We start from the raw sequence: 26,491 nt of genomic DNA, 5'->3' as shown, positions 1-26,491 counted from the left end.
TTTATTTCTTTATGTTAAAGCCAAAGAATTATGCTATACACACCAAATGAATCCATTGTTTCACGTTTATTTGTGTACACGATATGTCTTTTACTTAAAGTTAGTTTCTCACCTGGGGTATTTGCACATCTAGGCTTGCTCTTAACCTGACCTGTGGATTGTGCGTCACACTTCTCTGTGACTGTTTTCTTTTTTAAATTCCAATCTCCCCCAGATAGCTTTCAGTTTGTCCACAGCAGCAGGTAGAGATGTCAATCTTTATTGAAAGAAAACCACAGGACAAGGAAGGATTCAGGCGTTTTTCAGTGTTGGTCCACAATGCCATTGTTGGAAGTCCTCATAAGCAGAGGTGATTGATTGTCCTTGTGGGCTACTGAGAGCCATCACTCAGTAAGTAGACTAAGCTTAGTGGGTTAAAAATAGGAGTGGTTTTCTACTTGCTGTAATATTTGCATTTAGAATACATGCTGCCTTCATCATCTACTAGTAGGTTCTCGACTTTTATTCTTCCTCAATACATGTGAGGAAGCCTTCCCATCACTGGTGAATGAAACCATTGAGGTTATTCTCAACTAGATGGGACCAGTGGGTAGAGGTGAGTTATTGGGCAGAACACAAGGTGGTAATAGAGTTTGAAAAAGCTTCCAGATGATTCTCACATTCGTAGGTACCACCCTTACTGTGAGGGGCTGGGATGAGGGTGATATTGTTCCTCAATTATACTCATATATAAACCTCAGGAGTTCCTGATATAGGATCTCTTATTGTTTTGTCCTTAAGCTCAGTCTTATGGGTTTTTGGCTAAAATGGTTCTGGGAAATCAGAATTCCTTTTCTGGGAAATCAGAATTATTTCCATTTCAGTACTGCTTTTGTCACAGTTTTCTCTCTTTGAATAAGTATTTCAAAAGAGATGAAAAATATAGGCAGACCTCAGCATATTGTGAGTTCACTTCCAGACCACCGCAGTAGAGTAAGTTATCGCAATAAAGTGAGTTGTAATCTTTTTGCTGGTGGAAGCGTTTTGCCTTCAGTTTGTAAAACCCACAACATATACATATACATAAACACATACAAAGAAAAAGAAGAAAAGAAAGTTTCAAGTGTTTAGGAAAATACTCCTTTGGTATTTTATACAACAACATTTTATTAAGCTGCGTTGAAAGAAGATGAACAAATATGTTACCATCCCTAAAAGGACCCTATTCCTTATTGTCTTTATATAAGCTTAGATAATTGTCAGGAATTGTAGGAATATTGGGCAATAATGTCAGTTTTTACAGGGCTTGAGAAGCTGTTTATTTGGATTTTTTTTTCCCTGAGTTGAGAATTCTCATAGAATAAATCTTTAAAACATTGACAGTGTTTTTTTAGTTCTGTTTTGTTTTTTTACTTTTAATAGCTAAGAATACCTTCCAGGAAACCATGTTAAGAGATCTTCAAGAAAAAATAAATCAGCAAGAGAATTCCTTGACTTTACAGAAACTGAAGCTTGCCATAGCAGATCTGGAAAAGCAACGAGATTGTTCTCAAGACCTTTTGAAGAAAAGGGAACATCACATTGAACAACTGAGCGAAAAGTTAAGCAAAACACAGAGAGAGTCTGAAGCTTTATTGAGTGCTTTGGAGTTACAAAAGAAAGAATATGAAGATTTGAAAGAAGAGAAAACTCTGTTTGCTCATTGGAAAAGTGAAAACGAACCACTTTTAAAGCAGATGGAATCAGAAAAGGAAAGCTTGCAGAGTAAGATCAGTCACCTGGAAACTTGTCTTAAGACAGAACAAATAAAAAGCAGCGAGTACACCGAGCGAATAAGAACACTAGAGATGGAAAGGGAAAACCTAAATGTTGAGATGAGAAACCTTCACAACGTGATTGACAGCAGGACCGTGGAGGTAGAGACACAGAAACAAGCTTATGTAGAACTACAGCAGAAAGCTGAGTTCTCAGATCAGAAACATAAGAAGGAAATAGAAAATACGGGTTTAAGAATTTCTGAGCTTACTGAACAAGTTGAAGATCTAGGACAGAAGCTTCAATTACTGTCAAGTGAAATAACGGACAAAGACCAACGTTACCAAGTCTTGCACGCTGAATATAAGAGCTTCAAGGATCTGCTAAAATCCAGTGATTCTTTGGTGACAAATGAGGCTCTGCACAGAAGTCTTTTGGCTTTTGAGCAGCAGTCCGCAATGAATAATTCCTTTGCAAATACAATTGTAGGGCAAGGAAGCCTGCCTTCAGAAAGGAGCAAGTGCCATGGAGAAGTGGACCAAAGTCCAAAAAAATCAGCCATCTTGCAAAACAGAGTCGTTTCTCTTGAATTTTCATTAGCGTCTCAAAAGCAGATGAACTCAGATCTGCAAAAGCAGTGTGAAGAGTTGGTGCAAATCAGAGGAGAAATAGAAGAAAATCTTGTCAAAGCAGAACAGGTGCATCAAAGTTTTGTGGCTGAAACAAGCCAACGCCTTAGTAAGTTACAGGAAGACACTTCCGTTCATCGGAATGTCGTTGCTGAAACTTTGGTTGCCCTGGAGAACAAGGAAAGAGAGCTGCAACTTTTGAATGAAAAATTAGAAACTGAGCAAGCAGAGATTCAAGAATTTAAAAAGAGCAACCATTTACTTCAGGAATCTCTAAAGGAGCTACAGCTTTTGTCTGAAACTCTGAGCTTAGAGAAAAAAGAAATGAGTTCTATCCTTTCTCTAAATAAAAAGGAAATTGAAGAGCTGACCCGAGAGAATGGGACTCTCAAGGAAATTAACGCAACCTTAAATCAAGAAAAGATGGACTTAATCCAAAAAACTGAGAGTTTTTCAGAGTGTATAGTTGAAAAGGAGGAAAGTATTTCAGATTTATCTAATCAGTACAAGCAAGAAAAACGTATTTTACTACAAAGATGTGAAGAAACAGGAAAGGCATTTGAAGATCTTAGTGAAAAATATAAAACAGTGCAAGCAAAGAGCTCTAAATTAGAATGCTTGCTAAATGAATGCACGAGTGTTTGTGAAAATAGAACAAATGAATTGGAACAGCTAAAGGAAACATTTGCAAAGGAACGCCAAGAATTTGTAACAAAATTAGCTTTAGCTGAAGAAAGAAACCAGAATCTAACACAAGAATTGGGGGCACTGCAGCAAGATTTGAGATCTGAGATTACAGATATTCAGACCAATTGCAAGAGTGAGGCTGATGGCTTAAAGCAAGAAATTGTGAATTTAAAGGAAGAACACAGCAAGATGCTAAAGGAAGTTAATGCCTTATTACAAGAAAATGAGCACCTGATGCAGTTAACGAAGACAAAACATGAGCATCAAAATGTAGAATTGGAACTGGTCAGTGACGCTGTGAAAGAAAGAGAGAATGAGATAAATAAATGTCATGGTCAACTTCCGATGGCGCTTGAAGATAATGATACTTCTCTAGACGGTTATAATGCACAGTTGAAACAATTAGAAGCTAAAATAAGAAAAATGGAATTAAAGCTTCAGGAAAGTGAGGAGGAGAAGGCGTGCCTGCAGCAGGAGTTACAGACAATTAGAAGAGAATTAGAAACTAGACACGTTCAGGGACATACCCAGTCACAAGAAATTAGTGCCCTTAAAGACTGTGAAGTAGATGCAGAAGAAAAATATATTTCAGTGCTTCATGAGCTGTCAACAAGTCAAAATGACAATGCGCAGCTACAATGCTCCCTGCAAACGGCGATGAGCAAGCTGAACGAGCTAGAGAAAATGTGTGAAATGCTGCAGGTCGAGAAGATTGAACTAGTGTCTGAGCTGAATGATTCAAGATCAGAACGTATCACCGAAACTAGTAAAATGGCAGAAGATGTAGAGAGACTAGTCAATGAAGTTAAAATATTAAATGATGAAAATGGTCTTTGTCAAGCCGAGTTAGTGGAAGAAATGCCGGAAGGTGAGCTGGGTGAGCAACAAAAGGAAAAGAAGTCTGAGCCCTTAAATCCTGTGGACGACAGTCATTTCTATGAGCACTTGACGTTGTCAAACAAAGAAGTCCAAATGCACTTTGCTGAATTACAGGAGAAATTCTCATGTTTACAAAGCGAACACAAGATTTTATACGATCAGCACAGTCAGATGAGCTCTAAGATGTCAGAGCTCCAGTCCTATGTCGACATGTTAAAGGCCGAAAATTCAGTCCTGTCGATGAATCTGAGAAACTCTCCAGGTGACTTGGTAAAGGAAGCGATGCTGGAACCCAGGGAAGGACATTCACTGTCACTGTCATTCTCATATGTGGCTGACAGCCCTAGCCTTACAAGTTCGGGAGAATCGTCTTTTTACAAAGATCTCTTAGAACAGATAGGAGAGACATCCCTTTTGAATAATTTAGAAGGGAATGTTTCCGCACACCAGTCCAACGTAGAGGAGGTATCTTGCAGCGGTCTGGAGGAGGGGACTCTGACCTTGAAAGCGTTCCCATCGGCCCCGGAGAACAGCACTGAAAAACCTGAGGCCCTCTGTCAGATGTACCTACAGTCCCTCAAGAAGCTGGAAGAGAAAATGGAAAGTCAAGAGATGATGAAAAATAAGGAAATTGAAGACCTCAGACAGTTACTAAGTTCTCAAAGGAAAGAGCTCGACTGCCTTCAGAAGCAGCACTTAGCAGAAAATGAACAGTGGCAAGAGAAGCTGACAAGCGTGACTGTGGAGATGGAGTCCAAGCTGGCTGCAGAAAAGAAACAGAGAGAACACCTGTCACTGGAGCTCGAAGTCGCACGACTCCAGCTGCAAGGTCTGGACTTAAGCACTCGGTCTTTGCTTGGCACCGACGTCGAAGATGTAAGTACATGGATTTACATGCTCTTTCTCTAATTACATGCCTACTAGCCACTCATGTAAATGTTGATTGAACTGAAATCAACATTGAATCGAACTTAAAATACTTTTAGGGTTCAAGGACGTAAAAACAAAATATACCAATGTTTTTTTTAAAAAACAAACCAGAACTTTAGGACGTGAGTAAACCGTTTTTTTGGAGTGTGGGGGGTAAATTTCTACAGTGATTTCATTTTAACACTATTATATGGGAAATTACCAAAGATGTTTTTAAAAGTCACTTGGAGAAAATTATATGATGGAGTCAGAACGTCATCTTCAGGGTACGTATGTTGTATGCTTTCAATTTTTGTGAGTTAATAAAGCACACTTAAATATTAAATTAGAGCTTATGAATGATAATGTGATGGGAATTTTAACGTCTCTTGCCCATTTCAGACTATTTTTAATGTTACAGTGTTATAGTCATGAAAGTAAACATGGGAGTTTATTACATATTTAGTCATTTTTAACAATTTGCTCTTATTCAAACCTGTGATTTGGTATGAGTTGTTTGAAGACATTTCTTTTTGTTCTTGAATATGACATTGGTTGGTTACTTATAACTTAGTCCTTCTAGTCTACCAGATAAACTAACTCTGTACCATAGACGCGTGTCACTTCATTCCCTCTGTCTGCTTGTGTGAGGTCAGAGGGCAGGTGGTGAAGTGGCAGCATTTGTAGTCACTGCAGCTGATCCCCATTTTACAGAGGAGAGGCAAGTGACATCCAGACATGCAAATTATCTAAGAATACAGATAGTAAGTGCTGGCCCTGTGCTTAAGTCCTTGGGCTGGCAATCTGGTCAACACATTCCTGCCTTTCCATCTTAAAGAATTTCAGAAATGCTGAAGGTGGCAGCTGAACATTTTCTGTGGAATCTGTTAGTCTCTTATTTGATAGTTACAAGGAGAAATTTTACATTTAGGCTACCTCGACTATTCCTAGCAAGAAAAAAACGACATTTAAATGTATCCCCTGGTAGATGGTCAAATAACTGAAGAGTTTGGCTTCACGATAAATACCTTACCCAGTGCCTTGCTCATAGAGAACCCTTACTGAATGTTTGTTTGTGTTGAATATATGGATGGAGAGAAGAGACTGGTGGGAAATATGTCATTTGAAATGATGTGTTTAGCAGATGCAAGAGGCCAATTTCGATAAAGTAGTATTTAAGCCTATTTCTTATATTTTGATTCTTCTTGAAAAATAAAATGCATTCTCGTTATATATTATAGCTACAGGATATTCAGCATGGAAACGATGGCTGTGACATCAAAGAATCAGAAGAATGTGCTTCAGAAACTAAAAAGAGAAACCTAAAGGAGCTCATTGATCGTATTTTTGAAAAAGATATTCAGGACCTCAGTCTAGAGATGGAGAAAATAACCAAGACTGGTGCAGGTGAACTTGCAGGAGAATGTTCGAGGGAGCAGTCCCCAGAAACCAGTTTTGAGACCCCAGTGGAAAACAAAGCCCAGGACTTTTCAGAATGCATTTCTGAATCGTCACTTCCTGGTCCTAATGCTTTGGTACCTATAGATCTTCTGGAGAATCAGATAACCATTCAGAATCTCCAACTGCACGTAAAAGAGACATCAAATGAGAATCAGAGACTACTTCATATTCTAGAGGAACGTGGCAAAAATGTTGAAATTTTGCTAAGTGAAATAAAACAGTTAGACTCAAAACTCAATTTACAGGAAGTGCAACTAGCTACCAAGAACGAAACATGCATGGAACTGGAGAAAATTGTTGAAGAGCTTAAGAAAGAAAAATCAGATTTAATTGAAAAATTGGAATCCTTTTCTTGTGATAGTAAGGGGTTCTGCCAGAGAGTAGGAAGTTCGGAAGGGCTCGACTCTAGTTCAGAAATGGGCACAAACGAATTGTCCCATGAAGTTATTGAAGATAGTGTAGTCAAAGTGATGGATAATTGGAGAGAGAGATTTCTCGATGTGGAAAATGAGCTGAAGAGGGTCAAGTCTGAGAAAGGCAACGTCGAGCGTCATGCCCACTCTGTGGAAGCTGATTTAGAGGTAGTTCACACAGAGAAGCTATGTTTAGAAAAAGACAATGAAAAGAAGCAGCAAGTTATAACCTGTCTTGAGGAAGAACTCTCCATGGTCACAAGTGAGAGAGATCACCTTCGTGGAGAATTAGATACTTTGTCAAAAGAAAATAAAGAACTGGATCTGATGTCTGAAAAGATGAAGGAGCAAATACGAGATCTCGAATCCAATCTAGAAAAGTGTCAACATCACATCAACGTGCTGAAAGCTGAGATGGAGGAGAAAACACAGCTCCTTCAGACTCTGTGCTGTGGAACAAACAAGCTGTTGGAAGAGAAAGCTCATCTCCAGGGGCAGCTGCAGAGTTTAGAAAAGGAGTCACAGGCACTGTCATTGGCAAAAAGCGAGCTGGAAAACCAAATTGGACCATTGAAGACAGAGAAAGAGTCACTTGTCAGAGAATCCGAAAGCCTGCAGACCAAATTCTGTGAACTGGAACAGGAGAAGCTGAATGTCGCTACGGCCTTGGAAACAGCCCTGATGGAAAAAGGCGAGGTTGCAGTGAGGCTGAGCTCAACTCAGGAGGAGGTGCATCATCTGAAAAGTGGTATCGAGAAGCTGAGGGTCCGCATCGAGGCCGATGAAAAGAAACATCTTCATGTCTCAGAGAAACTGAAGGAACGTGAGCGTAAGATTGACTCGCTTCAGGATAAAGTTGAGAATCTTGAAAGGGAGCTGCAGATGTCAGAAGAAAACCAAGAGACGATGATTCTTGATGCTGAGAATGCCAAAGCAGAGGTAGAGACCCTAAAAACACAAATGGAATTGATGACCGAACACCTGAAAGCTTTAGAATTAGACCTTGTCGAGGTAAGGTCTGAAAAAGAAAATCTGACAAAACAGCTACAAGAAAAACAAGGTCAACTGTCTGAGTTAGACACGTTACTCTCTTCATTTAAAAATCTGTTAGAAGAAAAGGAACAAGAAAAAATACAGATGACACAAGAATCTAAAGCTGCAGTGGAGATGCTCCAAACAGAATTGAAAGAGCTAAACGAGGAAGTGATAGCCTTGTGTGATGACCAAGAGACCGGCAAGGTCGAAGAACCACAGAGCCTGGGTTCCCCAGAGCAGGAAGTGCATCAGCTGAGAAACAGCATTGAAAAGCTGAAAGTCCACCTAGAAACTGATGAAAAAAAGCAGCTCCATGTCTTAGAGAAACTGAAGGAAAGTGAGCATCATGCAGATTTGCTTAAGGACAGAGTTGAGAACCTTGAAAGAGAACTAGAGATATCAAGAAAAAACCATGAGCACGTGATTCTGGAGTCTGAGAATGCCAAAGCAGAGGTGGAGACCCTAAAGGCTAAAGTAGAGGAGCTATCCCCGAGTCTGAGAGATCTGGAATTGGATCTTGTCAGTATGAGGTCAGAAAAAGAACATCTGACGAAAGAATTACAAAAAGAGCAAAGACGAGTATCCGAATTAGAAATATTAAATTCCTCAATTGAAAATCTCTTGCAAGAAAAAGAGCAAGAAAAAGTACAGATGACAGAAGAATCTAAGATTGCAGTGGAGAGCCTTCAGACACAATTAGAAGAGCTAAATGAGAAGGTGGCAGCCTTGTGTGATGACCAAGAGACCTGGAAGGTCAAAGAACAGAATCTGAGTGGTCAAGTAGATCATCTTGAACTTGAGAAGGCTCAGTTGCTGCAAGGCCTTGAGGAGGCCAAAAGTAATTACGTTATTTTGCAGTCTTCTGTGGATAGATTCATTCAAGAAGTGGAAGATGGCAAACGGAAACTAGAGAAGAAGGATGAAGAAATCAGTGTATTAAAAACTCAAATTCAAGACCGAGAGCAGCTTGTCTCTAAACTGTCCCAGGTGGAAGGAGAGCAGCAAGTTTGGAAGAAGCAAAAAACAGAACTGGAGAATCTGACATTGGAATTGGAGCAGAAGATCCAAGTGTTACAGTCCACAAGGGACACTTTGCAGGACACCTTGGAATCACTGCAGAGTTCTTACAAAGATCTGGAGAAAGAGCTTGAATTGACAAAAATGGAAAAAATATCCTTTGTTGAAAAAGTAAGTAGCTTCATCTACATCTGTATATGTTGTCAGGAGGGAGGGAAACCACCGTGTGAATTGTATTTCCTTCTGGGTGATGTTTGCAGTCCTGGACCATTCTTTGTAAAGGCTTGAAGTTTATGGGGTCTTGAAACTTTGGGGACATTGGGTTGGCTCCAGCAGTTGTGATGCTTTCTTTGCTTTGGCACACATTTACACGGGGCACTCGTGTGGGTTGGCCCCGCTTTTCATTGTGGCACCTGGACGAAGGAGAAACTCTGGGTTATGCATTATCTATAGTTCTACTTATACTTGCCTTTCTTGCATTACAGCAGGATAGTAGCCTCCTGGTACCCAGGTGAGAACCACTTCTATAGAGAGTTTAACAGGTACTAGTAAGAGTCAGACGGGATCCCCTTTGCCCCTGCCCTACCTTTTTTTGCCTTTAGGTGAAAGAACTATTAAACATAGAACCCTCATGGCTCCAAAGGGTATGTCCTGGGGATTTTGTGCTTTCAGCTCCCTCTTTGGTGTGTTTTCTTTGTGCCGTCTCCTGTTTTGTCAGCTGATGATTAAAGGGAAGATCTGCCATCAAGAGGCTCAATTATTAATGAAAAATTATGTTTTTGTCCTATATGCTTACTTACTGATCGAGGAAAGTGATTCCTTCAAATTAAAATTTTACTGGGCAAGTGTTAAAAGGAAAAAGGAGTGTCGAGAAAATGCAATCTCTCATAACTACATTCCAAGAATTTTAAGCATTTGGATAGCTTGCAAGAGATGGCAGTTATGGTGGAGATGATTAGAAAAATGAGACCATTCTGTTTCAACTTCAGGGAGCACATGCAAACAATAGACCTTTAACTGATTGGAGGGATGTTTCTCACCGATTACTGTGGCATTGGAGGATTAGTAGAGATCCAAGAAATGATAAAAATCTAAGACGATGCCTCAAATACCATTCTCTGATCTTTTAAGTTTAATTCAAATTAATACCTTTATGAAGGATTTTAAGACTTAGTAATATTATCTTTCCTTGTCATTCCTTATTGCCGTCTTTTGTTCTTTGCTGAGACGAAAAGGTAAGCTCACCAGTAGGTTTTGAGAATATTAGTTGAGTGGACAGTAGAGTGAGGATTAGCCAGGTTCCATTATTATTGAAGGCTGAAGTGATGTCATGACTATGTTGTATCAGAGTGATTAATTTGATCGAAACACAACCAAAAGCAGATCCTAATGGAAGATTACTTTTCAGGTAACTGCAATGACCTCGAAGGAAACTGAGCTGCAGAGGGAAATGCAGGAGATGGTACAGAAAATGACCGAGTTGAAAGAAGAATTTAGTAGGGAGAAAAATAGGCTAACGGAAGAATTAAATTTGATGTTGGAAGAAACGAAGAGCAGCAAAGTAAGTTAATCTGTGACAGATTCATTACACTGGTAATTCAGTGTGCACACTCTCCGTGTTTGTTTTCATAAGACCTGTAATGTACCAAACTTTTTTTAGCTTTTGAAAAAATTAAGCCCACGCTTATGTCATGATCAGGCTTGGAGTAACCTTGACCAACCAGCGCTGTCACGAGCCCAGGAGTTATGAGAGGTCTCTGAACACAGGAACGTACCTGTCACAGAGCCCAGATAGTTTCTCATGGAAGAGGGCCCTTGCATTAGAGCCACTCCCATCAGAAATAGATTTTAGTAGGCTGCTTTCCTAGCCTGCCACAGATTACAAGCCAGAATGTTGCTAGAGACGGATGCACTGATCTTGCTAATCACTAACCAAATAGCAGAAAGGAAGCCTCAGGAAAATGCAAGGTTAGAACAGTCTTGGGGTGCTGTTTTTAGGGCAGTGTTAATGTGGCGGATTGATAGCATGTGGGCTGCTGCTCCCCACTGCTGTCCCCAGAGCACACCGCTCATTTGTGCCGCCTCCCTTTCTCCTGAATCTCTTAACACTGAGTCCAGGTAGCACCTGCTTTGTGTGCAGGGCTGGCAGATACAGCAAAACCTGTTTGCCAAACCCATTCAAATGGTAAACATTCCTGTATTTATGTGTTGTCCTTGTGCAGTTTCACCCCTAAGTAATACTCCGAAAAGGATAGCAAAGTATAGTTGTGATTATGATGCTGAGTAATCACAAAAAGTTGAAATGGTACTTGTAGTAGCCTGTAGAAGACATTGGGGGAAATTGGTGCTTTTTGTTAAGACTGCATTTAAGCTAATGAAAACTTAAGGTTTGGCATTTAATCTCAGCAATTGCCTTAAGGAATTTTCTGGCAATGCTGTGTGGAAGGAATTCTTACGGATGGTATTCAAGTATTGCGTCTGCTGAAATCTCTTGGTACTGAGCAGCTTGGGACGATCCCAAGTAGATTGTTATTTGTATTTCACTTTTAGGGGCTACTTAAAAGAAAAGCGAGGCGTTCAGCCTCAAGTTTATACATACAAGTGTGTTAGTTTACAATGGCTTCATTCGTTCATTCATTCATTCATTCATTCATTCATTCATTCATTCTGCAAATAATAAGCCTTACTGAGGGCAGAGGATAGAATGTTGAACCATAGCTATTCTGTGGTTCTTGTACTCAGAGCTTACAGCCTAGACACGTGAGAAATCATTCAACAGGAAACATATGAAATAATAAACTATTAACTGTTAGAAAGGAAACAAGATTTTTCACTGGGGAGTAGTTGGCGAGTGGGGTGTGGGGAAAGGCAACAACCGAATTTGGATAGGTGGTCAGAGATTCACCTGCAGGATGAGGAGTCAGCCCTGCACAGGACCGGGCAGAGGACGGAGCCTTCTGGGTCTAGAGAGCGGTGTGGTCAAGTCTTTGAGATCGGTAAGATCTTTGTATGTTTTAGACATCGGCAAGAAGTCATGTGGCTGGAATCAGATGGAATATGGTAGGGAAAAAATTGGAGAGGAAGGAAGGCCGTAGTAAGGAAACACAATAAAATCTGAAGTGACGCCAAATACTTGAGGCTGGAGTTTAAAGGAAAGATTTGGGGTGGATACGTTCGCTTGGCTAGTTCAGAACATAGGTAGTATTTAAAAATTACAGGAGTGATCGAAGATACAGACGGAGAAGAGAAGGTGGCTGAGGGCCGAGCCCAGAGGACCTCCAGCCTGCAGGGTGAGATGGAGGGGAAGAGCCAGAAAGGAAAATGTGGAGATATGAGGAGCCATACCAGTGCGGTGTCCTAGACGCCAAGAGCGAAGGCTGCCTGAGGACGGAAGGAGTGGTCAGCAGCCTCAGATCTACTCAGAGGTCAGAGGAGATGAGGACTGAAGAGTGCTCCTCAGATTTGCAATGTGGAGGTGATGGCGCCATGAAAAGCTATTTCAGGAGGAGTTGGGACGAAATCAGGTTGGAGTGGCTGAACGAATGTCAGATGAGGAAGTGGACAGAGCACGTGTTCAGACACATATAGAAACACTTATTAGGGATTGAGCATGGAGAAGGCAGATGCCTCCAGGGCTGGGTTCTGCCAGTCCTGCACAGTGAAGGGTTGAGGGAGTTTGGAAGGAAATTCTTAGGATGTGGAAACTAAGTTGGTCTAGGAAGAAAACAAAGTCTGGAAGGGCTTGAGCGTGAAGGTCCTGGTGGCAGGGTTGTTGATGAGGTCAAGGAATTATTGCAGTGGGAGTACTTAAGCAAACCTAGTAGCCTAGGAGGGTACGGTGCCAGAAGTTGAGGTTTCAGAGATTCTGTGCTCCCAGTGGATGTGACTTTGGGGGTGGCTAGGCTGGAGCAGAGGAAATTGTCACCAGAGATGGGGCCTCAATTTAATGTGAATACATTGCTGAGGATTATAGCACTGTTCTGTATAGGTTTTTGTCTTGCCCGTAAACTATTTTTCCCCCCATCTCAGTACTCAATATTTCCTAAGATACAGATCCAGGTTCTGAATTATTTTTCTGTGATTTTATTGTTTTCCTCATTAGGGTCAATTGAAGGAGTTCATGCTAGAAAATAGTGAACTGAAAAAGAGCTTGGATTGTGTACACAAAAACCAGATGGAAAAGCAAGAGAAGATGAGAGAAGAAATAGCTGAATATCAGCGACAGCTTCAGGAAGCTGAAAAGAAACACCAGGCTTTGCTGCTAGATACAAACAAACAGGTAAAACGTCGGGTTTGGTTATGGGACTGGCTGGAGAGTGTGTGTTGATGATAATGTGGCATTTTTTGCAAGAAGGTCAAAGTTCTGCATTATGACTGTGCTATGTGACCTCAGGAAGGGTCCCATCGTGTTAACTTCACTATCTTCCCCCCGGTTACCTGCATGTCTCATTTTACGACTTAATTTTTAAGAATACGTTCCCACCTGGGTAGTATTTTTAAATAGAATAGTATCATGTTTCCCCCAAAATAAGACCTAGCCGGACCATGAGTTCTAATGCGTCTTTTGGAGCAAAAATTAATATAAGACCCAGTCTTATTTTACTATAAGACCTGGTCTTATTTTAATACAATATAATATACGACCCGGTCTTATTTTACTATAATATAAGACCGGGTCTTATTTTAATATAAGACCCGGTATAATGTAATATGATATGATATGATATGATATGATATAATATGTAATATAATAGAATAGACTATAATACCGGGTCTTATATTAATTTTTGCTCCAAAAGATGCATTAGCGTTGATGGTCTGGATAGGTCTAATTTTCTGGGAAACACGGTAGGAGAGTCTCAAAGACCATTTGAAATGGTCCTTGGAACAGCAGTTTTATTTTTTGTTTGTTTTCCTTACAATGTTTGTAGCCGAGCCTCCTGGCTAAAGTACCATTTTTCTGCCCTAGCATGAAACGGAAATCCAGATATATCGAGAGAAACTGACTTCTAAAGAAGAATGCCTCCGCTCGCAGAAGGTGGAGATAGACCTCTTGAAGTCCAGTAAAGAAGAACTCAATAATTCTTTGAAAGCAACCACTGAGGTTTTAGAAGGATTGAAGAAAACCAAGGTGTGTTTACTTCTCATTACTTCATGACTTAGAATGGTATCTCCAGAATAATAGTGGTTTTAGTGATACTGAATTCCGAGCTTTCATTTTAATTTTCATGAAAGAGGTTTTTTGTAGTCGTAAATAATAGTCATCAGTTCTCTACTGAGTTGTTTTTAAAAATCAGCGGATGGCCTGCAATCTTGAATAAACTTTATCCACTACTTAGTGAATCCTCAAATTAAAGGATGTTACAGCCTTCTCGAGATGGACATGAAGATGAAGCCAAGAACAGACCAGGGTAGACGCCTCAGCTGTCAGTAATAGTTTGGTGGGCAATTCCAAAGTCTTGCTTGATTGGTCTCCAAGTTCACTGCTATCACGAAACCCACTTTCCTATGGCTTCTTAGGAGATCAAGGTGTGAAAAAGCACTTGGTCAGGCACACATATGTGTACATTCTCCTCTTTCTTTAAGGAAAAAAGAAGGCAAACCCTAATCTCGGGATTGTTAGACTGTAGATGGTACTGCAGTAATTCTACATGGAAAGGGAGACTGTTTTGATTCTTACAGCTATTTTTCATAAAATGGATGTCATCCAGAATGTATAATAATGAACCTGGAAAATAAATACCTTCCAGTAAAGGTTTTTACTTACAGGGTGATTTAAATGTTTAAAATTGTGATTTTAATTGTATGTTGAATATATTCAAACTGAAAACTAGGCATAAACTTCTTATGTTTTTAGCTCTTACACAATTATCAAGGTGAAGAAAATATACCAATAAAATACAAAACTAATAAAATTCAAAGTAACATTAATGATCAGTAATCTTTTGCTGCTACAAAATGAGAGATGTTAGAAAGAAGTAGCTCCAGGTATAAAAATATTTTTTTATATACTCACTTTCTATCTTGTTAATCTTTGACAGTTTTACTGTGGGGAATCTGTGTGTGTGAGTGTGTGAGTGTGTGTGTGTGTGTGTGTATGTGTGTGTACACACACTGGGTACAAAATGGTGCATTGTTAGTTGAGTATCCTGATCACTTGTAATTTTATGAGCTGCCACTTGATAAGCATTGTTGAAATTGAATTAAATAAATCTCTAATCCAATTATGGTTGAAATCCGAAATAGAAAATTTCAAAAGTGCAGATTTACTGCAACATTGCTAATAAAATATTTTAAGATGAAATATACAAAAAATGAAATCACTAGCAACATGAATATGATGCTCATGTTTTGTTTTGTTTTTTGAAATAGTTTGGTTTGCCTTTACCTGTTCATGATTTCTTTCCAGAAACTCTTAGAACTAGGTTGTTTTAGAATTCTGCAATTTTTAGATATTACACAATATAATGCATATGCCACGTATTATATAATATCCCAGTAGGATCTGGGATAATACTTCATACAAATTCATATTTCTGTAGCAAAATGTATGAATATTCTCACAAGGTGGGATAAAGACTGTAAATACCTGCATGTCTGTTCAGGTCAAGGTTTCCCTCTAAATTATTTTCAAGGTTTTTTTTTTTTTGTTTAGTTGTTTTTTTGGTTAAGGAACTGTGGACTTCTACTACTAAGAAGTGTATAATGCCACAGTTCTCCCAACATTCTATTTACTTTCTGTTTGAGCTACTTATGAAATTTAAATTTGTATTGTGAGCCATAATACTGTTTAGCCTTCACTTGGTGCGACTAAAATGAATCCAGTCTTAGACACTGAAATTTTGCCACAGCACAAGATTATAAATGGGAACATAGTTCTGTCATTGAGAAATTTTGACCCACCAAGAATATGACCATGGACATATACAGTGGGGTAAAGACAGTCTCTTCAATAAATTGTGTTGGAAAAACTGGACAGATACATATAAAAAAAATGAAGCTAGACCACTTTCTTACCCCATATACAAAAATAAACTCAAAATAGATTAAAGACTTAAATATAAGATCAGAAATCATAAAACTCCTAGAAGAAAGCATAGGCAGCATACTCTGACAGTGCTCTTAGTAATATTTTTTGGTGGGTATATCTCCTTGGGCAAGAGAAACCAAAGAAAAAATAAACAAATGGGACTACATTAAACTAAAGAGTTTTGCACAGCAAAGGAAACTATCAACAAAGCGAAAAGACAACCTACCGAATAGGAGAAGATATTCACCAATGATACATATGATAAGTGGTTAATATCCAAAATTTATAAAGAACTCATATTTAACAACAACCCCCACCCCCAAGCAATCCAATTAAAAAATGAACAGAGGACCTGAATAGACATTTTTCCAAAGAGGACATACAGATGGCCAGCAAACACATGAAAAGATGCTCAGTGTCACTAATCATCAGGGAAATGCAAATAAAAACCACAATGAGATATCACCTCGCACCTGTCAGAATGGCTATTATCAATAAATCAACAAACAAGTGTTGGCGAGGATGTGGTGTAAAGGGAAGCCTCGTGTACTGTTGGTGGGATTGCAGATTGGTGCAGCCACTATGGAAAACAGTATGGAGGTTTCCAAAAAATTAAAAATAGAACTACCTTATGACCAGCAATTCCACTTCTGGGTATGTATCCAAAGAAATAAAAAACACTAATTCGAAAAGATATATGCATCCCTATGTTCATTGCAGCATTATTTACAATAGCCAAAATATTGAAGCAACCTAAATGTCCATCAATAGACAACTGGACAAAGAGAAGGTGGTACATGTATTCAATGGAACATTACTTGGACATGAAAAAGAATGAAATCTTACCATTTGTGATAACATGGATGCACCTACAGGGTATTATGCTAAGTGAAATAAGTAAGAGAGAGAAAGACAAATAAATACTATATGATTTCCCTTGTATGTAGATCTAAAAACCAAAATAACCAACAAAACAAACTCATAGATACAGAGAACAAACTAATGGTTGCCTGATGGAAGGGGGGGTATGGCTGAAAAAGATGAAGGGATTAAGAAGTACAAATTTGCCGTTACACAGTAGTCATGGGGATGTAGGATGTAGCATAAGGAATATAGTCAATAATATTGTCATAAGTATGTATGGTGCCAGGTGGGTACTAGATTATCAGGGGAATCACTCAGTAAGGTATGTCAATGTCTAACCACCATGTTGTACACCTGAAACTGATAATATTGAATGCCAACCATAATTGAAAATAAAAATAAAAAAGACTGTGTCTACGGCCCCCTAACCCCACCCCCTATGTGTGATTCTCATTGCATAAACACAGGCAGTGGGCAACTTAATAGAACATTATCTTAGGAACCATGCTTTGTGCTTGCTGATACTAAAAGGGGGAGTGAGGACACCATCATCTATCTGGGAAACTTAGGAAACTGAGTGGAGAAGGTGAATTGTTTTATGCATCTTTTGATATTTTATTTTGAATACAGTAATCCTTAAATTTACAATATGTGATTCTTAATTGTATCTTGTCAGTTATTTTTTTGCTCATAAAGAGAAATTCAAGGTTTTAAATTCAAGGTTTTGTTTTATAGTCGGACAATCTGAAATACGCAAATCAACTGAAGAAGGACAATGAACGTTTACAGGAGAAAATCAAGTTGTTGATCAAATCGAGTAAACAGCTGGAGGAGGCAAAGGAAATTCTACAGAAAGAGCTGTCTCACCTTGAAGAAGCTGCACAAGAGAAACAGAAAACAGGTGGGCGTCCCCTGGGCACATCGGTGAGCCAAAACCATGTTCCTCTGGTGACATCCTGGTGGTGTACACAGGAAGTATTTGGAGTCTCTGTTCTATTATGGCGTGCTGATTTTCAGCAGTTTATCCGTTTTCCAGTGTCCGAATTCTGTGCTCAGCATGGGGTCATTAATACGATTAGGAAGGAAGCCTGCAATTTGAAATAGAATAATCACATCTTCTGTTCTGCAACACACACACAAAAACTGACAGCTCATTTTACTCGTGAGCCCTTCTAAGAAGAGGTTTTCATGTGGATGTCCCCATCTACCCGGTTCTACGTCAAGTACCGATTGGCATCTGAGCTGGCAGTAGGAATTTATGAGCAGCTGATTCCGGTTTCCTTGGCGCATCCTTGTGGGTCAACTAAATGAAAAGGTTAAGGGGGGGGGGCTATATTTTGGGGTGTGGAGGTAAAATAAAGAAAAGCAGTGACAAATGTCCTTGTCACTTTTCTGTACTTGTGCCCCCAGAATGGAATGCTGTTACCGAATGGCAAGGTGATGGCAAGTATATGTGTGGGTCTTCTGGACCATCGCTTGGCAGGGTCTTACTTATCTCACTTAGCATAATGCCCTGTAGGTCCATCCATGTCAGTGATGTTGCCTGCTGAGAAGAGTACTCAGGGTGTAGTGGGGCCCCTGGGAGCTTTTCTAATGGACTGAACACCAGTCATGGCAGCTACGAGTAGACCAAGACTCCCACCTTTATAGTGTCCTCCGAGCTTTTGTCCACCAGGTCCTCCATTGTTTCCAAATGGTTTTCAGAGCTTCTTCGGACTTAACTTATCACAGGTCCCCTCTGTCTCCCAAAGCCATTACCACTGGGACTTCATATTCTTTACCTGCTTTTATTGTTCATTCACTTACGATGCAAAGAATGGACAGGGGGCAATAAAGGATGTACTACATTCATTTGACCTCATGAATAACTACAAGAAAGTGTGATGGGTTGGCTGAAATACGAGTTTGAGATTGTGGTATATTTTACTTAAGTTGTCCAAATAAGAGGTATGGAAGGAAACAACTAGAATATATACCTTGATATGATACCACCCAAATGACAGTTGTTTGAACTAGCAGAATGTGTGTAGCTATATTTTCCCGACTTCTCCAAAAGCAGACAAACAAACCAAAAATCAAAGAACACATCTAAAGTTTCCTGCTTGATCATGCCCAGTGTCAACTAGGGAAGCATCAGGGGACATGATGTGTCACTTTATTTTTGACAGGTACTGTTGTGGATGCCAATGTAGAGGAATTGATGACCGAGGTAAAAGAACTGAAGGAAAGCCTTGAAGAAAAAAGCAAGGAGGCAGACGAATACTTGGATAAGTACTGTTCCCTGCTGATAAGCCATGAGAAGTTGGAGCGAGCCAAAGAGACGTTAGAAACACAAGTTGCTCGTCTGAGTTCACAGCAATCTCAACTTCATCTCCAGAGTTCTCCTTTGCTGAATTCAGTTGTTCCAGGGTCATCTCTAGCTCCTTTTGTTACTGAGAAGAAGTTACCATCCAGCCAAAGTAAAGCTTCAGGCAAACGACAGAGGTCCAGTGGGATTCGGGAGAGTGGAGGAGGAACAGCGTCTCCTACACCAGAGTCATTTTCTAAAAAAAGCAAGAAAACCGTCAAAAGTGAAGTTCACCCTGCGGAGGCTGCGGAAGATACCGAGTTTGAGCCTGAGGGACTTCCGGAAGTTGTAAAGAAAGGTGTGCGTAATTTAAAAACAGAATTATTTGGGTTCTTTTAAAGTCCACATAAAAATTCACATGCAAAAAGATTAGTTTTTAGGTTATTGCCTAACAGCACTAGCTCAGCTTCAGAAGCAACGGCCACTAACTCAGCTTCGGAAGCAATGGCCTACTTTTAAATTCGTAAGGTGCATATTTTCCTTTCTACCATGAGAGAATGACTAGGATCTAATTACTCATGTCACACTACAGAAAGTGCTGGGACATTTGAAACATGACTGTCAAAAACCTGTTCAGATTTTGACACTTTTGTGCTGTAAAATCCCCAAATCAAGACATCCTTCAAGCTTCCCTGTCTTTGGTCGCGTCCGACCCAGATAGTCGGTAAGCTGGAGGATGGGCTGGATGATGCTGGCTGGAGCCACTTACCACTTTTTTTTTTAAAAACCCCAGTGGTCTCCTAAGGGTCGCTCAAGGACTGGGGCCAGTCTAGGAACTGTTGGTTCTTGTCCAAAAAAAAAAAAAGATCCAGAAATCAAGAGTAAGAGTTTAAAGTTTTCATAGCAATTTGACATTGTAGCAACCTCCAAGGACATAATCATTTTTCTGTGGACTCATTCTTATTGTATTGTACAAAATTATCATTCCACAGCAGATTAGAAGTTACGCCCTGTTGCTCCCACCGACCCCAAATGATCAAAACGGATTCTTTGCCGTAGATGGTTTGAGAAGCACTGTTCTGAGTCACTCCCTTAGAAAGTGTAGCCACCAAAAAATTAGCTCTTTTGCCTTACTGATTTTTGTTTGTAGTTAAAGGGTTAAAAACAAAATGAAAAACAAACGCTGCTTTAGTTAGCCATTAATGCCGCTCTGAAGTGTACGTTATATGCTGACTTTGAGTGTCCTGGGGCTTGACTTGGTCCTCCTGGTCATCACGAGTCAGGCCAGTTCCCTCGACAGAAGGAGAGGATGTGTGTAGAGTGAACTCCCTCTTAGCAACGTCAGATCTCTCCCCACTCCTAGTCTCTACACGAGAGGCGTCACCTGAGGTAGCCGTTACCATTTCACATTGCCTGCCCCCTTTAAACAAGAGCTGGCCTTTTTTATTTTTCCTTTCCTCTTTATCCTCTCATTTTTATTTTTTTACACTCTAATCCAAATTTTACAGGAGGGCCTGCTGGTATTTTCTTCAGATCTTAGAAAAATGCGAGTTAATATATCCACATAGAAGAAGCAGGAACAAATTTTTCTATTTAATATTGTTTTCCCCTTCCTTTCCCATTGTGGTTTTTTATGTTTCTAATAAGAGAAAATCTGTTATTTATTCAATTTGACAACTCCCAGGGGTATCGTGAAGTAAATCCCTGCCCACTGTGGTTAGCAGACAGTTTTGGGAGTTATACTTTTCTTGGTTAAAACTTTACCTAATGAACACCATTTCCGTGGTAGATAAAATGGGACCTAGCAGTGTTGACAGGCAGCTTTTTTGCCCTTAGGGTTTGCTGATATCCCAACGGGAAAGACAAGCCCATACGTCTTGCGAAGAACAACCATGGCAACTCGGACCAGCCCTCGCCTTGCTGCACAGAAGTTAGTGCCATCCCCGCTGAGCCTCCACAAAGAAAATCACGCCGAGCCCTCCAAGTCAACAGCTGGTGGCAGCAGATCACAAAAGGTAAACGCCTGTGAACAAGTATCTGTGGTCTGAAATCCAGGAAATGACAGCCTTCTCTGGGCCAGGGTTTGAACCTGCGCCCTCTGACTCAGGAGCTCTCTCAAGTCTGTCCTCCAGGCAGGGTAAATAAGTCAGTAGTGAGCAGACCCGAGGGTAAACATGATATTATCCTGCTGCCCAATCACGTCCTGGACCCAGCAGGCCACTGAGACCGAGTCTGGTGGGAAATGGCATTGTTAGGTCAGAACTCAGAGGACGTAGAAGGAAGTTTCAAGCATTACCTTTGAAGGATTTGAGGAGGTAGTTTTTCTCTTGGCACAGGCATTGGTCATTACTCTTCCATGCTTTTTCCTCTTACCTATCTGCTCCCACCTCCAGCCCGGCTCTGTCTTGCATCATTTGTCCTTTACTTTCTGCAGAAAGCACGTGTTTCAGTAGATGTCTTAAGTGAGAAACTCTGTCTTGCTCTTTTTCTAGCGTTTTTTGCAAACTTGGGGTTACAGGAGTATTGTTGGAAGTTGCTAGAATCGCTTTAAGAATTTTTAAACTTTTGTAATTTTTGCATACTTGTCAGAGTTTAGTTAAGTATGCAATCTGATTACTTTGAAGCGGCAAACAAAGCCTTGAAAGTGTAGTAACCCCTATTTGTGTAATGCAATAATTCTTAAATGACCAGGTGTTCTCCTCATTAGGATTTTGGGCACCAAAATACACTGACACTGGTGATTAGTTGGATCAAAACAAGAACATATTTGCAAAGTTATATTGATATATAGGAGCTTCAAGCATTAAAGAATTTATACCTAGTATTAAGTTTGTTCATAACTTACATTATAATAAATTGTTTCAAATACGGGTGAGGAAGAAAGGTCTGACATTTTTTCACTCATTAAAGTGGGCCCATCCATTACTTGTATTAGAAATATTCTATGATTTTGTGCAAATTTTCTCCCATCAATTACCCCCATATCTCTCTCTCACTCCCATGTCTCTCTCTCTCTCTCTCTCTCTCTCTCACATGCACACACACACGCCACATTTGGTTTTAACTTTTGCAAGCTGGTAACAAGACACTGAAGAGAGTATTCTGATAGAGTAGGTCCTAACTTTCCAGTAACCATAAAACAGTTTCTTTTCCATAAAGCAGTAGTGCCCCTAAAGAGTGAAGCTTCCAAGCTTGACCAGAACAGTTAACCACAAGCTAACCCCTGGCCTGCAATCCAGGAGGAGTCACGTTTAGGTTCTGGTGTGGGAGGGGCCACCGCCTTAGGCCGGCGGCTGGGAGCCACTTCTTACTCCTCAGTTCTTACTAACATCCATTCCTGCTGGTCTTATACTTGTGGGGATCAGGCATTTATCTAGCTCTATTAAAACAGAAAATCATGAAACACAGGTAGTAAGTACCCTGGTCTTGCACTCTTTTACGCCAGTTCACTTCGCTGTAATTACTTGCTTCAAAGTCTGCCTTCTGCGTTGCAGTATGAGTTCTGTGAGGTTCATGGTTTACTTGTGTCCTCATGTCCAACACATGCAATAGATACTTGTTGAATGAATGGAGCTGTTGATGTCCTGAAGTGATTGCAACCGTAGATGGTTTAAAGGTGTGTTAGGAAATCATCTCATGAAATCACCACACGGGTCATTTTTCCCTTCTCTGAGAAACTGATGGTAAGGCAGTTTGCATGTAGAGTTCAGACTTATTCTCTAGGAAAAAGGGCTTTGCACACTAGGGGGCCTGCTCTCCACACTGTTGAATCTGTTGAGTACAGAGTCGTAGCCATGGTTTCCTGTGAGTTTGTGCTCATTGTATGAGCTGCAGGCAGCAGTAGGCACCAGCGGTTATAAAATACTAAGCAATTCTGCATACTTGTGCAAATGGATGGGGGGGGTTCCTCTTGAGAGGAGGTTGTAGGAGACCGTGTGATTAGATGCAAACTATTCAAAACCCAGCCTATTGATTTTTAATTCAATTCAGCATTTTCTGAGCCGCCTTATAAAATGCTTGCCTCATCTGTGAAGCATATTTCACATTCAGTTTTAAAAAATATAGAGCCAGGCATCATTTGCTAACGCACGTGCTTAGAAACTCAGGATTATGAGCCTTCACCTGAAGTGACTGGCTGGGTTTGGAGTGAGATGATTCCCTCGGTCGTTGAGCAGGACCATGAGTGACATCTGACGAGTTCCAAGGGGGAAATGGGTAAAATGCAGGCTAGGTGAGGATCATTCCGTTCTGTCTCTGTGATGAATGAACCCAGGAGCTCCTAGTTTGCTGGGCACAAGGGATCATGATTGTGTGTACCCTGGATCTGACCGTGGGGTTGGTGGTCAGTGCCAGAGGACCGGCCACTCCATCATAGAGGACGACAGTGATGCCATCACCACGGTTCAGCCAGTCATCAGTGTAGTGTGGTCTTGCGGTTTTCTCCCCCCTACTAACGAGGTTTATGTTCTCTGAGCCACCTGCATACTCGCCTTGTCGCCACTGTGGCTGCTGACATGGTTTGTAAGACAGTTAGGGGGGAGGTGCCCTTGGTCGTTTAAGTACTGGGTGGCATCTCGTTATAGAGAAGTCTGATGCTAACTCCCCAACATGAGGGTCACGTCCACAATGTAAACTCTGATCCCAGACGACAGTTGCCTCAGTTTAGTCTCAGAGAAATTGAATCTAGAGGTGGTGGACATCAAGGGGTGGAATTGGGCTATTTCACTGGGATAAGCAGTTTCAGTAGCTCAAATTCTTTTTCCCAGTGTGATCTTTCTCTCTTTTTTAATGGTGAACCTAAAGATTTGACTCTCCTGCATCTGATGGGTTCAAGGGAAACACCTGTCTTTCATATCACTTTCTACTTTAAAAAAAAAAAAGTACCAGTAAAACTGTGTTGTTTTTTTTTTCCCTTCAATTTTCCATGGACAGTAATTTTCCATTAAGTCCTGATCCTTCAAGGCTGTTCCTTTTAAGTGTCCTGCACATAATCTGAGATAGAGGCAAGCTGTCCTGGGACTTGATCTGTTGGCCAGATTTGCTATGCTTTCTGTAATGAACAGTATTTAGCTGCCTTTTAAAACCACATACTTCCTATGGAAAGAATATAAATAGGGAAATAATTTCCATTCTTTTTTTTTTTTTTTTTTTAACTGTTTCAGGAGGTCAGTTGCTCAGGAAGCAATCTGTCACATAGCTACTCTCAGCACTGGTACTGAACACGTACTGCCCTTGTGAAGGAAGCTCTCTCTCTCTCTCTTTCTCTTTCTCTCAAGATCTTCCTTCTTGAATCATCAACTCTTACCTTTAACTTGGGTTAAGTGTAGCTTTTGTGTATTTCATCTGTCTTGCTCCTCTTTCTCTTTTGAACCCTGTATCTTTCACTCCTATGTAAACCTCAAAAAACCTTGACTCTATCAGCTACCACATGCTCTCATCTGCATCTTAAAATCTCACATTTTCAAAGCACCTTCTTTCTTTTAAAAGATAGGACATCAGCAAGGGGATTTCCTCTCACTGGATTTTATTATTAGACAGCTGCCCTTTTGCTGTAATCCAAATTCAATATGGAAACGAAACAGCAATGGAAGGAGAATTAGTAAAATGCTGTTATATGAGGAACAGGTTAGGTCTTTCAAATGCTTCCACCCTACGATGGTGGTGTTACTCATTTGGATTATATTCAATTGAATGAAAGCAGGGGCTCAATTTAGGGTAAACAGAAGCTTGTTTGGGTTCTCTCTTAGGCGGATATTGAACATTTGCCAGGTAGTCAAGCATATTCTGAGCACTAGGGACGCACAGGTAAAGAGGACATAGTCTTTGCCTTCAAAGAGCTTCCCCTCTGGTATGAGAATGTCACACTGCCTTGGGAGCACGTCTCTGGCCATCAGAAGTGTCAAGGAAGGTTTGCAAGGTGACTCGTCAGAGGTTGGTCAGACATTCCCCTAGCTTCTCCGTTAGGTGGGGCCTGCTCTTTGCGAAGAAGAAATAGTAAAACTATAGTTTTTAAAGAAGAAGATTTGATGAAAAAATAAAGTATTTTTCATGTTGGAGAGAAGTGCATGTGATTGAAACCTCTAACAAAGATGCTTCTGTTGCAGGTCAAGGTCACCCCACAAAGCCCAGCAGATTCGGGCGCCACCTTCCGAGAATCTACCACGAGATCGCTCTCGGTCAGTAACCTTCCTGAGAGAAGATCGGCTGACAGCCCCAGGGAGAGCCTGAGGGCCAAGCGAGGCCGGCTCGCGCCCAGCCCAGAAGCTGACCCCAGGTCCACCGAGAACTGTAGGGTCCAGTAGAGGAGACCTCGTGTGTCAGGACCCCTGGCCTGTGGCAGTAGTTGACTAGAAAGCAGGGTGCCTCCAGGGTCTTGTCAGTCAGGGAGCACATGATCAGTGGGAAGAAAACAGTTCCTCACAGACCTAAATGCGTAGTGCTCTTTAGATCTCCCGTTAGAAGTGTTAGAACTAAGTTCGGAAGCCCTAATCACCTGGTCGTCTTTGACAGCCCTTTCCGTATGTAAACAGTAGTGTAGAAAGCTCTTGGGTAATGTTACACTTAAGTGGCAAGCATTATATAACAACTTCCGTTTGCGTGTGTATTTTACACTAAAAAAAGGCAAAACACATTTTATACTTCCAGTTAACAGCTCCCAGGAAAATGTAAACTTCTGCTTTATGTTCTCTATGTGTAGTGTTAGCACGAAACAGTTTTAGATGGAGAATTTCTTTGAGCTGAGTAAAATGAAGAAAAACCATGTTGTTTTTAAGGAAAGCACACACACGTGTACACACATGGGTGTGTTCGCCCTTTTCTTCCAGTGTGTTCTCTAAACCTTTGCTTATCCAACTTGTGCATATTTGTGTGTGTAGTGGTGGCAGTTGTGTGTTTATTTCCATTTAGCGGGGTTGCAGGCTCCTCCAAGGTGTAATGTATCAAGTTTTCTGTCATTGTGATGGTTTTTTTTTAAAGACCAGTTTGGTGTGCTTTCTCACAAATGGCAATCTTGTATTTAAATATGGCATTTTGTCCTAATAAAAAAAAATCACTTGTGTATTCTGTGAAAATGATTCCTCAGTATAAGTGCATCGTGAGCGTGGGTACCATGTCTTGTCAACTTCAACAACCTCTTGCAAAAGTAAAACTATTTTAACAAGTGATACTAGGATATGTAGTGAACATAGTTAGTTATATTAAAAGACATAGCTTGGAAGGTGAGTCATGAAGATTGTACGGGAATATCTATCTACCACGTGCAGCCAGTACCTACCACAGGACGTGTCCCCATTAATTCATATCAGCAAGGATACCAGTATGTGGCATTTTCCAGCTTGTTATGATGACAGCGTTTTGAAAATATGCAGGCATTATGAGCCGTACCAAATCTGAAAACTTTGGAACAAGTCCCTGTGTCCTTGAATCAGGGTAAAAAAGCTTTCCAGGACACGAGCTAGTAAAAGATCATTCAGCTCTTGGCTTTTGGTTCGGGTTAATGTGTAAACTTTGACCAATACTCTCATTTAATATTTAAAAATTGTCCTTT

At 40.5% G+C, this 26,491-nt stretch overlaps 1 protein-coding gene across 2 annotated transcripts in view; it reads left to right on the top strand.

Annotated features, from left to right (window-relative positions):
- CENPF (centromere protein F) overlaps positions 1-26,002 on the top strand; it is a 52,510-nt gene extending 26,508 nt beyond the window's left edge. For both annotated transcript variants that reach the window (XM_019738114.3, XM_074322088.2), the window contains exons 12-20: positions 1,402-4,805; positions 6,080-8,935; positions 10,173-10,325; positions 12,867-13,043; positions 13,734-13,895; positions 17,394-17,559; positions 18,827-19,303; positions 20,782-20,960; positions 25,050-26,002. In XM_019738114.3, the coding sequence (XP_019593673.3) occupies positions 1,402-4,805; positions 6,080-8,935; positions 10,173-10,325; positions 12,867-13,043; positions 13,734-13,895; positions 17,394-17,559; positions 18,827-19,303; positions 20,782-20,960; positions 25,050-25,247 (7,772 nt within the window). In that variant the 3' untranslated portion in view covers positions 25,248-26,002. The remainder of the gene's footprint in view (positions 1-1,401; positions 4,806-6,079; positions 8,936-10,172; positions 10,326-12,866; positions 13,044-13,733; positions 13,896-17,393; positions 17,560-18,826; positions 19,304-20,781; positions 20,961-25,049) is intronic.
- The last annotated feature ends 489 nt before the right edge of the window (positions 26,003-26,491 follow it).

The sequence above is a fragment of the Rhinolophus sinicus genome, chromosome 11, assembly GCF_057876585.1.
Source record: "Rhinolophus sinicus isolate RSI-liver-muscle chromosome 11, RSI-T2T, whole genome shotgun sequence".
Classification (NCBI taxonomy): Eukaryota; Metazoa; Chordata; class Mammalia; order Chiroptera; family Rhinolophidae; genus Rhinolophus; species Rhinolophus sinicus.
The sequence above is the reverse complement of the archived record's forward strand: the minus strand, read 5'-3'. Positions and strand labels throughout refer to the sequence as shown.